The 14200-nt window shown below is 39.9% G+C and overlaps 1 protein-coding gene across 7 annotated transcripts in view; it reads left to right on the top strand.

Annotated features, from left to right (window-relative positions):
* myo9aa (myosin IXAa) overlaps nucleotides 1–14200 on the top strand; it is a 151293-nt gene that overhangs the window by 24727 nt on the left and 112366 nt on the right. For all 7 annotated transcript variants that reach the window (XM_036585968.1, XM_036585970.1, XM_036585973.1 and 4 more), the window contains exon 2: nucleotides 1659–2576. In XM_036585968.1, coding sequence (XP_036441861.1) covers nucleotides 1734–2576 — 843 coding nt within the window. In that variant the 5' untranslated portion in view covers nucleotides 1659–1733. The remainder of the gene's footprint in view (nucleotides 1–1658; nucleotides 2577–14200) is intronic.

Raw genomic sequence — 14200 nt, forward strand, 5'->3', positions numbered from 1 at the left:
ACGGTGGACCATAATGTTTGTACATGCCACATTTTATGCTTTATTTTTTCCAGTATGTTAAATTCATGTACTGTGTACTTATTTTCACTTGTCAAACTTTGATGTGTTTTACTTAATAAACAATTATAAAAATACTCAAAAAAGTAAAGTATATAAATATGCATTTTTTGGCCATAATAAAATTTTTGGGCTTAAAATCCTCCAAAAAGCTTGTTACATTGTAACATTTTTAGATTCAATCCTACATTCAATTCTAAGGTCTTATGTCTGCAGAGCTCTAATTCTATTATAACTGTCTCAAAAATATATAAATAAATTTCAAAACAAAAGATTTTAAAGTAGCATATTCTTGTGCAAAACTGTGAACTTGCACAAAAGAGTGCAACTGAGTTATAAACAATACACAAATGGATAGGATGCTCACATACAGGCAAAGCTTTAGTCATTGACTGTGTTTTTTTAGGAAAAAAAACAGCAAAAACAAGTAAATGATGGACCCGTTTCAAACATTTATGTTTATATGATTTTTAGTCTTAAACTTACTCTTAAAATTAATTGAGTTGTGGTGAAATTTGATACATCACATGTTTAATAATTTCCTTAAGAGTCAGAATCAGATTGAGTTGTTTTGTGGTCAGAGATGAATACCTCTACACACTACGTTTACTGATGATGAGCCACAGTGCAGTCCGAGTGGGTCTCTCTAAGAACATGAGTCTGGCAGACACAGAGACTTGTCTCTGATACACACACCTGAGCCCGCTGGCACGACTCCAGGCTCAGCTGTGGCGGCAGCATTCCCGTGATGAGAGACAGACAACAGCAGACAGGGGCACATTGACCTCACAAGAGCAAATAAATAGAGAGCTGCTCTCCAGAGGCATGAATGAGCTGCTCTTTTAGAGCACCTAGGTCCATTTGTGTTACACATCCTTTTAGTAGGGCTTTGAAAGAGAGCTTATCTCCATGTTTTGCAGGTGTATATTTCAAATGATATGACTGTCAACGTGAAATGTTACATCAAATAATTCTTCCTTTTGTTTATTTATCATGGCAAATGAAAAAAATGCCAGTTTTATTAAGAAAGAACAATTGAATCAGCAAGTAATTATGTTTTTATTGTCTTATGAAGTAGGATGATCATTAAGGGATTTAGAAATGGATGCCTTTGTTATTGTATACAGAGATGCAATGAATAGTAAGCAGTAAAACCAGTTCAGTCTTTATTAAGAAGATGGCTGTGAATCAGGTTATTGTGTGTCTGTTGAAGAAACAGGCAGCTGCTTATCTTGGCAGCTGACTGATTTGCTGTGCTCTGTAGTGAGCAGATAGTAACCCAGTGTGTGCTTAAAGCCTGAATCTGCCCATTTGTGTTTGTTGATAGAAGCTGATTTACAAGTCCGTTCTAATCTCTCTCAAAGCATAGTGGTTTATCTTTACTATTGTATTAGTGTATTTTCCCTATTATGGAGCAACCATGAAGTAGGAAGTCACAGAATGATTAACATATGAATTGCTATATATTGGTTTTTGCTTTCCAATCTTTTCTCTGTTGTTAGGCCATTGTAGTTCATCACGTAATATAATGTTTAGATTAACTTACATGTTTTAACCTCATACTTATTGCTTTCTCTGTCTCTCCCTCTTTTCTCTGGTAGGTGTGATGTCTTGAAACAGTCTCCGGAGCTTTTGAAGGATGTGCAGTGAGTTCTGATGGGAACTGCGGTTCCAATATGAGTGTTCATGATGTTGGAGGAAGACGACGCTTCGAGGACACAGAGTTCACCCTGCGCATCTACCCTGGGGTCATCGCAGAGGGCACCATCTACTGCCCGGTCGCCGCCCGCAAGAACACCTCGGCCGCCGAGGTCATCGAGCAGGTCATTGACCGGCTGCAGCTGGACCGAACGAAATGCTACGTCTTGGCAGAGGTGAAGGAGTTTGGGGGAGAGGAATGGATCCTCAACCCCACCGATTGCCCCGTGCAGCGCATGATGCTGTGGCCGCGCATGGCCCTGGAGAATCGCTTCAGCGGCGAGGATTACCGCTTCCTGCTGCGCGAGAAGAACCTGGACGGCTCCATCCACTACGGCAACCTGCAGATGTGGCTGCGCGTGACGGAGGAGCGGCGGCGCATGGTGGAGCGCGGCCTCTTGCCACAGCCGCTGCAGAAGGACTATGACGACCTGTGCAACCTGCCCGACCTCAACGAGAAGACGTTGCTGGACAACCTCCGCAGTCGCTTCAAGCAGGAGAAGATCTATACTTACGTGGGAAGCATCCTCATAGTCATTAACCCCTTCAAGTTCCTGCCCATCTACAACCCCAAATATGTCAAGATGTACGATAACCACCAGCTGGGGAAGCTGGAGCCGCATATATATGCGGTTGCGGATGTAGCCTATCATGCTATGCTGCAACGCAAGCAGAACCAGTGTATAGTTATCTCTGGGGAAAGTGGCTCGGGCAAGACCCAGAGCACCAACTTCTTGATCCATCACCTCACAGCACTCAGTCAAAAAGGCTTCGCTAGTGGAGTGGAACAGATCATTCTTGGAGCTGGACCAGTGTTAGAGGTAAGGCGAGGAGAAGGAATGCTCAGAATTGATCGAAAGCCTTTGAAGGAAAGCTTGGTGTTATGGGTGCCCATAGCATGTTTATTTTTTCCAGTGTCTACCAGTTTATAGGCTGCCATGAATAAATTCTGCTTTTGAAGCAAGAATTTGCTGTTAAATTTCAGGGTGTGAGGGCTGCACGATATGGATGAAATACCAGTATCGTGATAATACTGATGCCTATTGCGTTACTGCAGTAAACCCAGCAATATATAAATAATGCAATGATGAAGTGTTTTTTTTTTTTTTTTTTTCACCAAAAGTCACTTTTGTCACATTATATTTATCCATTATGGATGATGAGTTCATATGATTTGAAGAGTCACCTTGATTCATCAGAACACCCACAGAAACACTATTCTGGAACTGTGATTGGTCAAGATCCTCCCAGCACACATTAGCGGGGCTCATTTGCATATTGTAGCTTTCTCTGATGTCATTATTGCAAATAGGCCTGTCACAATCATGAAATTTTAGCACATAATTAATATTCATGTAAATTGCAATCAAGGATTAAGAGTAAAGGCCAAATTACTTTAACTGTATTGTTTCCTAGCAGCTCTCAATTAAACTCTGGCTCAAATAAACAAACATTTACTCACTATTGCGCTCTAAAAGTGTGACAGTCAGAAGTTATGAACCCCTGCTTTCTTTTCTTTACATCTGTACACATTCAACATTTGGTTTGTTACAACATAAACATGTGACCATAGATGCTAACAACAGTGGGAAATAATCACAGTCAGCTTAAATGATCAAATAATTGTGATCTGACAATTATATAACAGTTGTGACAGGCCTAATTGCAAAGGCCAGGATCAAAAGCAATAGCAATAACTATATGCAAGCAACATATCATGCAGCCCTAAATACAGTGCGCTGTGCTGCCATTGCGGTATCTACATGTAGATATGCGAGTGTCTTGTCCTGGATCCTGAGATTGAGTGACAGATGTGACATAGGATCATATTGGTTAAAGGCTGTACGTTAAGTGTCATAATCCTAACAGAGCATGGCCTTATGGCCCTCCCATCACTGGGCGCTTAGCCTGCCACATGCCCACGGCCAACGGCAGAAGTCCTGCAAGCTCTGGTTGCTGGTTATGTAGGAGTTATTATTTCTAAACAGCGCTGTGATACAGCTGTTACAGTGGCAACAGATTGCACCCACACTGTAGAAAGCCTTACTGCAGCTTAATTCAGCTGCCCGAAAGATTAAAGGTGCCGGCAGTTTCCTTATGTAATATCCACTGTGTACTGAGGCATTAGTCTTGTAGTTTCAGGGGAAACTGTACAGGCCATGCTCACGGAATGTTTGTCTTTATAGTTCAAACATATAGCTTGGTTATTGTTGTGTATGCTGGTGTATTACAGTCTTTGATATCCTTAGCGTCTTGTGTGCTGTGTGATTCTGTTTCCAAATCACTTTGGAGTTTCTATGGCCATGCAGTTTCACAATCAGAGCATTCCATACAGTAGGTACAATAGAAACTAACACGGCGGGTTGTGATGCCATTGATGCTGATCATTCCTGATGGCCCTCGGGGACATGCGGTCTTGTTTTAATAGTACTACAGGTTACTCTAATTACTGTGAGAGCAGTGATGTTTGTTTGCATTACAGTGTTTGATTTTTGTTGCTCAAATCTGTCTTGCTTATGAAGGAGTGGAACTTTTAAAAAGACTGTTTTTTCCATTGGCATTAATAATACAGGTTACACATTAAATGGAACAGCATTGACAATATGGTGAATCTGCCAGCTGATATGTGCACTGTGAAAAATAGAAGAGGTTGATTTTGAAATTTATTCAGGATTTGGACTGAGGAAATAACGTTTTTCTTAATCAGGCCTGGGTTTCCAAAAACGCATCTTAGCACAAATGTAGCTCTTTAATGGTAAAACAGTTATCCCACTAAACACTCTCTCTACCAGTTAAGATGTTCTTAAAGTACCTCTAAAGTCATAATTTAAATAATTAAATTATATATATATATATTCTGAAACAAAAAAAAATATTGTAGGAGCGTCCCTGAATCTTAACACTTATTAACCTCTTATGCTCCAGGGTATATTTTGGTTTGTCCATCTGAATTTACATGACCAGATCTTAAGGCAAATTATTCAGTAACTGCATGAAATAAATGCAAACTTTCTTTTTTTAATAATTGATTTATTTTTTTTGTAAAAGCTCCCCTCAAATAAACAGAACGTTTTATGATCATACACATATTGCTATATGCTTACAATTTACTGCTGAAAGCCAAAAATCTGAGACGCTCTTTATATTATTTTATAAAAATAATGTTTACAGAGCAGATCACTGAAGAGACGCCGTCTGTTTATAGTTTATAGCTCAGATTTGTGGAAAAATGGGTCGACTTTCAGTAGACAAAAAAAATTGTGAGTTCAGCTTTTTTTATTATAAGGGTTTAAAATTACATTACCGATCTATTTGACTGGAAAGAAGACAGTTAACGCTCTCATACGACCCCCACCTTTTGAATGTAGCTTATGAAATATGAAAGTTATGAAGAATATGACGAAGTGCGTTTTGGAACCACCGGTGGTTCCAAGGAGCATAAGAGGCTACATATGCAAAGATTTATAAATATGCCCAACTGTACAAATCGTAAGTGTCCCCTTGCCTCCTGGTTACTGATCCCCTCACCACACTGTGCTTTTTCCTTTGGAGAATACAGCCATCTGTGTTTGAACAGATTGAGCAGATGGAGCACAGGGGAAACAAAAATGTGCTTCCTCTGTAATGTTAATAATCAGAAAATAAACTAGCAATATTTCAAGTTCATCACTTAATACATGTTGCACCATGATTTGAGTTCTTAAAAGTTGAACGGGCCTAAGGAGAGTACAGTGGAGCTGATGATGCCTTGTCTTAGCAGGCTAATAACAGGTTCATAACAGGATCAACACACCACAGAACAGGTTCTGTCACTCCAACACGAGTCACCCGACTTCACTCGCTCCAGATTTGAGTCTTTATCCTCTAAACTTGCGGATACTGAACCTGTGTTGTGGTGTATGACAGTGTTTTAGTCTGTTCACCCAGCAAACAAAGAGTTAGCCGCTAGTGCTAATGGCTCCACCAAAAAAGGAAGAAAAAAGGGAAGCTTCGCGCTCCCTCAAAGCCGAGTTTTTATCCTCTGACTTTGTGTCAGTGAAGCATCAGTGGCCTGGAATTAAGCCTGTATTGTGGGGGTGAACCTGTTTAAGCCTACTTTTAAGGCTAATGTTAGCTTCTAGTGCTAATGAGTACTGTATAGTGCAGGAGTAGGTTACACCCTTAAAAAGATGGTTCTTCAGTTCTTCTTTAGTAAAGGCAATGGTTGTATTTAGAACCATGAGTTTTATATAGAACCATTTCATGCTTAAATGGTTCTTTGCACAGTGAAATGGTTCTTCAGATTGATGGAGAATGTGTTGTATATCGCATAGATTTCACCACATGAAGAATCATTTAAAGTCTGTGAAGAAAATTCACAGATTTGTTTCTAAACACATTATACATGTTGGAAAATAAAAGACTTTAAACTGCATAGTCCTGGATTGTGGAGTTAGACCTTTTCCCCCCCATCCTTTTTTTTGTTTTGGATTTTTGGGTGGGCCTGAAATCATGGCTCGATGACCCTACTGAAGCCATACTTAGCGTGATCCCTGCCCTAACACCATAACATTTATAAAACTAGAAACTAAAATCTAGAATATTATCATTAGCAGTTCTCCCAGTCTAACGTTCCTTGGTTATGCTAGTCAGTAATATCTGTTGCTAACTTATATAAATTGGGCAAAAATAAGAATACTATTCTGTTGCAGTCAGAGAGGAATGACATTGAATCTCTGTTAGGCTCTAGATTGGATTCTGGCTCTGGTGGCTGAAACATGTTTGGCTGTAGCTACAAGTCCAATAAAGCTGCTAGACGGAGCGTCTATTTTTCAGGTCGTAGTGCTGTTTTACTACATTGAAATGAAAGCGAATTCTGTGTGTTTGTATCGGCTGAAGTGCTGCTAGAGGTTTCATTTCAATACAAGAGAAGCTTTCCTGCCTAACCTAAGTGAGCTAACGGCTTATTTTTATTTTCTATATACTTGACAATGTTTTTAATTATCGAAATTTGGCTGGGTGGATAATGACACAACTTTCTGTGGTGTGACAAACTCAGAACACATTATTTCTGCTTTACATGAATTTTAAGCATGAAATGGTTCTATATAGAACTCATGATTCTAAATAGAACCCTTAAAGAACCATCGTTTTTTTGGATTGTGGAGGTTTACAGGTCCACACACAAAAACTGATTCACTCCCTTAGATTTGAGCCTTTACACTCACCTAATGAAGTGTAATCAGACCTGTTCTGAGGTGTTGAAGCTGTAACATGCTAAGCTACTCCTACCTGCTACTGTGACACCTCTACACACCATACCTAACAGTTTATTAGTTAAATGTTGACACTGTCATAGTTTTAAATACCACTATAATTTATCTGTTTTAGCTGCTAATCGCACAGTCCTAACATTTCAAACAAAATGGTCATGTTATTACAGGCGTGTTCTCTGGCTATGAGTTTTCTTTCACCATGTCTTAATCCTTTCATTAGCTTATGTCAGTATATTGGATTGTGATACCATCAAACTCGTTTTGATATACACTGAGCTGCTATGTAGGTTTTAATGAAAAAATGCAGACATTTGGTTATAAAAACATAATAATCCATCCAAAAGGCGTTAACTATTTAAACAACACATCTTGAGTGCAAGGAGTCCTTAATACTTGGATGTTTTCAGGCCCTGAATTGTTATTTTGCTTAAGTTAATTTAACATTCATCTCAGCTGAACTGCTGGTTACCACATGCTTGAACTGACAAAATATTTTCACAGTGTAAAGTTGAAATCTGGAATAGTGTATTGTTAAGCTTGTCTGTTGTAATTCCATTCTGCGCTTTGACAAAAAAGGTAATGTTTAAGCACTGAGGTTAATAACCAACTCCCTGGCACAATCGAGTGGTTTCAAGTGGAGAGGACCAACCTTAATTGTTTGCACAGTGAGATTACGTATCGGCCTTTTAATGACTAATGCAGGCTGCGGAGGGGTGTAGCACACAGGCCAGGTTCAACAGCAGTTTCGCAGGTAGCTCTTGCTCTCTTCACTCACGCAGAAGGTGACACATTTGTCGCTCCTCCTTGCCGCTGCCCTACCAAAGTCTACATTACACTCAGATATGCTGGTTGTGTGGGAGGGCCATGACTAAGAAAAATGTGTCTACAGCTTTTAATCACCAGCGAGCCTCTCTCGAATAAGTGCCTTATTTTAATCTATTAAGTAGTTTTTCATGTGTCTGGATGATCTGATGAGCATCACTGAGTAGGTTTTGTATTTATCTTACTTACATAAGTTCTTCATTTCCCTTTCCTTTTAAGGCTGATTGAGGTTCCTCATCCTTTTTAATAGTGCTGGGTTCTTCAGCTGGTTCGAACATAGCCTGGTAACAGCTGCTTGTATGCACATGTGAAAAGGCACACATGTCTAAGCCTTTAATTCAAGCACTTTGTCATATCCTGACTGCCTCCCTATTAAGGGAGTATGACGCAAACAAGCTATAACAAATGTCTCATGTATGTGCACTGAAACCTTGAGGTTTCTTTGGGCAAAATGGCAAAATGTCATATCCCGATACCTCACGACATTTCTAATTTTTTGACATCTTAGAACAGAAGTTAGAACAGACAAAGTAAGCCCAAATTTTAAAAATACTATCAAAAACTATAAATTAATTTATTTATATTTACCAATTTACACACTACACTGCACTAAATCCAGTTAAACAGGACTAATTATGCTCTCTTTGTAATCAAACATGCAATTGGTAAGTGTTTTATTAAACTCTTAAATGGCCAGGGCCAACCGGCAGGCCCAACGATTTATTACACAGTTCTATAACCCAACAATAGCTCAACCTGTTTGCGTCGAAGTCCCTGTAGTTCTAGAATAATAAACCTTGGTATGCAATACGCCTGGGATTCTAAGGGGTTAAGTTCTGACATGATCCACGATATGCTCAGAAAAGCATATTGGGACATACTGTGGTGTTATTTCTCGTGATAATGATAAATATTGTCATATTGCCCAGCTCTGCTTTAACATTGTTTTGGTTCTGAGCTGTAAAGTTGCTCGGAAGCTATTTATGTTAATGCTTGGTGGAGAATATCTCCAAAGGCTCCTCTCTCTTCTGGGCCTTTGCCAGTTCGGTAGCTTTGATAGCTCTGTCTTTTATGTGCTCCGATGAATCACAGCTATGAGTAACATGCACTGAGCTTTATTCAGCCAGCAAACCTTTTGCTATGATACAGTATTTAGAGAGTCCTTGGCTCATTGGCTTGTATTTGTGCGGTGGAGGGTAACATTCATCATATCCCTACACCTTATTACTGATAAGCAGTTAAACGAGTAAAGAGCCTGTATAAAAAAGGTGATGTCTTTCATTACGACTGAGTGAACTTTGAAGTGCGAGAGTTGGTGTGTTGCTCTCAGGTGTTGCTTAGTGCTGCAGTGTGCTGTACTTTCTTTGACAGGTCTCTGATCTCGAACAGCCTGATATTCTTTATTGTAGAACAAAGGATCTGGAAGCTTTTTTTTCCCCACACACTTAATGTTTTCTCATTTCAAGATTGAAGAGCTTATTATTACAGATAAACTGTGAGCCCTTTCTCACGTTCTGTCATAGTTGCCCACACAAAGTGCTTAATTATAAGTACTTATGATGTTTATTAGTACTGGTGAGAGCTGCACGGTATTGACAGATATACCAGTATTGTGATTGTATTGCTAAGTATTGCAGTATGCCTTGCAGTGTATTAAAATACATTGGTGCATCGAAGATTTCACAGGATTATAGATCGCATTATATATGTTATTTGGACCAAAATCGTTTGCTTTTTTTTTTTTGATTAAATGTACAGCTTCCTGCAGAAACACTTATCTGGAATTATGATTGGTAGAGATGTCTGCCATACAGAGTAAAAAACAATGTGATTTCTTTGAGAGCTCATTTGCATATTTCAGCCTTCTGCAGTGTCGGCATTGCGAAGACCAATGTTGCTAGGCTTTAGGCCTGTTCACATAAAGTCTGATTTTTATAGACAAAAACACATTGAAAACAAATACATGTGTATTAATGCCATCTTTCATATCAACTAAAGCATGATTTTCTATGTTGTACAATTGCGTTAGGCATGCTGACCTATCAGAGCTCTGTTGTCATTGTTGCAGTCCAAGAAAATGTGCAAGCCTCAAATGATGCTCCACTGACAAATAAAAATACCATCAGAATTACTGATTGTAAAGCTTCAGCTCTTTTATAAGGCAGTGGAACTCCCTACCTGTGGTTTTGTTTTTTAAGTGTTTTATTATTTTAGTGTTTAGCCAATGTTTGTGCCTTTTGTTGCAGTGCCTAAAACAGGGGTCGGCAACACGCAGCTACGGAAGTGCATGCTGCCCTTTTATTGCCCCTGCAGTTAGATTTTTAGGTAATAATAAAAAAAAATCCTCCTTTGCTAATTCACCAACATTTAACCCTGAAGATTGACGCGCAGACTGCTGGTCACCATAGCAACGCAGACAACAATCTTGCCTAGCTAGTAGCTAACAGAAAGGCAAAGATTTAAGACGAACATTGATCTTTTGGAAACGAATTGACTTATTTGAATTCATAATCACTCCAGCTGGTTTCCTAATAAGTTTCATCTGCAACGAGAAACTGACAAACACTAAAAAGTCTCGAAGCTGAAGTCAGTTTCACATTCGCCAGCTTCTTGTTCAAATTTTCATGTGGTGCAACAGTTAACTAAGTATTGAGCTACATTCTGGCACCTCAGGCACCGTTTAAGGTGGAACGGCAAAATTCGAGCAAGAAGCTGGAGAATGAGAAGCGACTTCAACCTCGGAAAAAGATGAACGTTAAGAGACATTTTGCGAGAAACTATTCTACTTTTGTGGAAAAGTTTCCTGCCGGAGATGCAAGAAAAGCGACTATAGCTGCAGCAGAGCAAAGTGAGTCTGTGTTTTCATTTGTACTATATTTTTAGACTATACTTACATTACAGTAGCACATTCTGAGACATGTTAACAGCCAAGATGGTAAAACATTTCTTCAATAAAATGGACATGAAATGTTGTGGCTCCCAAGATGGTTAGATTTTTGTTGAAACTTGACAAAACGGCTTATTATGAAGTCCTAGTTCTGAAGTATAAATAACTTCATTGGTGTGAAGAAATGTTTGGTTGTTGTTGTTGTTGTTGTTGTTGTTGTTGTTGTTGTTGTTGTTGTTGTTGTTGTGACTTGCGTTACCCCCCCAACCCCTGTTTTATCTACATATCAGCAAAAGCAATGGTCCTTGAAAACCCATAACAGGCCAAACGCTGGGAGAGAGGTAAAGCGTTGTAGTGTGTGTTAATGCGAGGCTCTCCAGAGGTTTGGCAAGCTGCTCTGGTGGGCTTCCACTCCTGACTAAGGCTCCGGTGTGTGCCTGGCCAACTGAAACATTCCAGTCAGACCCATCTGGGTGTCAGGCCGGGTCACAGCGTGGCCTCCTCCTGCTTGCAGCCTGTAATGAAGCTTTAATGCCTGTCATTAGTCTTAATGCGCTAGCGGGATTATTGTGAATTACTGCCAGCGTTGGGTGGGTCAGCAGAGATTGGGGGATTTGCTGTACATGGAAAGTGTTGTTTTCATTCTCTTGGCAGAGAGGAATTGGAATTGATTGATGCCAAAAGGCTTCTCCGGCATCATCTGATCTTGGGATTGTTTCTTTGCAAGAAGAATCATTGGTACTGCAAACCTCATCTTAAGGTGTGACTGGAAGTAAAAGCAAACTGAAGATATTTGATTTAAAGCAGTCACTCAGCCTTTGCCTTCAAATGTCTTTGAAAATTTCACCCAACATAAGGACCTACTAGCCAAGATGGCTTACTTAGCAGTCAAGTTGATGTTTCAATTTATTTTAATATTGCATATCAAGTTGCAAGTGCTGTAATCCCCTTAAACCTAGGCTTGTTATTCAGTTAGTAATCTTTTAAATTATTTGGTTGTTACTGTGAAACTAGTATGTAAGTTTTGTAGTTATGTGGTTTAAATTATTTGGTTGAAACTAGTATGTAAGTTTTGTAGTTATGCTACTGAGAAATTGAAGCGTAGACTCAGATATGGACCCCTAGGGTTTAAGGGGTTATATGTTAGTAGTAATCAGATAATCCATAATAACGGTAAGCTAAATCACAGTAGCCTTGGTCATTCATTTTTGTATTACATGTGTTCATCCCTGCTTGTTAGGCTGTTTGCACTGCAGGCTTGTTAGAATGGCTGTGGCAGGCTGACCTTATCTGGCCTGGCTGGCTGCTGGTGTCCTCCTTGGCCAAGCCAGGCTGCATTCCCAGGGTGCTTTCATGACTCCACGCAGACCTCTGGTCGCAGTGTGGCTTCACTCAAACTCCAAGCATGGTCAGTTCTCCTCACTAGACTGGAGGTTCTCCCACTGTCTGTGCTCTTTCAAGACCACACAGCATTTAGCGTACTTTCTGTACACAGCGCTGAAGGAGCTTCCATGTATTATTGAACCACACTTGTGCAGTTCCTTTAAAAACGTTTAAAACTTTTCCATTGAATGGAAAACAAGTTGGTAAATTTTACAGGGTGTTGTGACCCTCACATGCTTCAGTGCATGGAATTACTGGGTTCACAAGCCTCTTTGTTAGTGTTGCTTTTCATAATTGTGCTAACGATAGGCCCCTCTATATAACCGTTCACACAATTTTCCATGGTGGGGCATGAATGCTTTTGTGTTCCTGTGTTGACTCATTCTTCCCAATAGATTCTTATGAATGGCACTCTTCAGCTTGCAGTAGTGTTACAAAGTCTCTCTTTAAATCCTCTTCCCTTTTCTTGGAATGCCTTATCTCCCATGCTGTGAGGCAAGTACAATCAGAGCCATAGAAATTGGCGATGGTAGTGAAGACTGGTACAGCACTAATAGGAGGGTGTCTCTGGAACATTCCGTTCTTTTAGCACCCATAGTGCACTTTTTTGCACCCCCTTTATCTCATCGCGGTTGATGAAAGGTTGTGAGTTTTGTCAGTAATTATTTTTGCATTTTATGGCTTCATCAGTCGAATTTTGATGGTTATATTTATATAAGTAAGGGGTTTGCAATCCATGACGTGTAAGGATCAGCTTATTTGAATGCATTTCATTCCTGATGGCATTTTTTTATATTTAATGCCGTATTTGGTGTGGCTTTTTAGCGTTTAGCTTGCTAGCCTTGAAGCTAATACAGTTACTGGCTGTGGTTCCATTTCTTCAGATCAGCCGAAGTTGGTTTGAGGTGATCTGTAAGATTGCAGTATCGCTACATGCACAGTGATTAGCCTTTATCCCACTCCTTATCACACTTGTTCTTCCCCTCCACTCCTGAAAGCAAGTGTACTGTGAAGGAAACAGGAGGCTCTTTATTTAGGCCGGGCGAGTGACTCCAGATGCTCTTTCAGCATTTACACACGCGCAGTGGGCCGGCACCTGACCACCCCACCAAGCAGTTGCTGCAGTGCTCAGTACCAAAGGTCTGTGCATTTACTCCCCACAGCCAGCTGAATATTTGAATGTTCAGAGAGTTTATATATATATATATATATATATATATATATATATATATATATATATATATATATATATATATATATATATATATATATATATATAGGCCAAATGTAGGCTATAAAGGTGAGGTATAAAGGTGAACTGCAAAATACTGTAACATTCGGGGTTCGGGAGAACCTCGAGGTCACAGTCCATAACCCAGCTTTATTTTTTTTATTTATTTGCTGAACTCCACGCTAAACATGGCGAGAAGAAACACCGCCTCCAATCCACCCGTATTCATGCTCTTCAACATAAAAGTCTTTGTACGAGTAAACCTAATAGAGCCCAACATAAGCATTTCTTCTCTTCAAAAAGCAGATCTGTTTACAATGCAGTGTGGAAACACCACAATACATTTTGTCAGCACGTTCTTGTACTATTTTTTAATTGCACTGTTAAAATATGGAAATATGCCATCTCAGCTCTGATGCATGACATCCCGCTTACACCAGTGAACGTCATGCTGACGTGGTGCTAGATAGTATGTATTCCCAGGGAGGTTGCAAACAGTGCTCTGACGTGCCGCACCGTGCATGCACTGTGCTGTTGCCACCAGCTCGCCGCTAAGAGAGGCTAGTGTGTCTGGTAGATGGAGCGCAGCCACGCTGTAAGTGACACAGCGCTCTGTGAGGAAAGCAGATTTGGATTTTACGACAGATGTGCTTTCAACACGGCTGACGGATGCAGATTTTTCTAACCCCATACTACATACGTACTCTTTTTCCAGTGTATGTCCTCTTTTGGGACCTAAAACCGTATCAATCCAGGATTTCCAAATTTCCTAAAATGACCAGGATTTAGCTTTGCCCTCATGTTCACATTTGCTTTCTCCTCATTGCCCCCAATGTTCTTTTGTTTAAAAAAACAAAAATATGGTCA

This window comes from Colossoma macropomum, unplaced genomic scaffold, assembly GCF_904425465.1.
Source record: "Colossoma macropomum unplaced genomic scaffold, Colossoma_macropomum, whole genome shotgun sequence".
Taxonomy (NCBI): domain Eukaryota; kingdom Metazoa; phylum Chordata; class Actinopteri; order Characiformes; family Serrasalmidae; genus Colossoma; species Colossoma macropomum.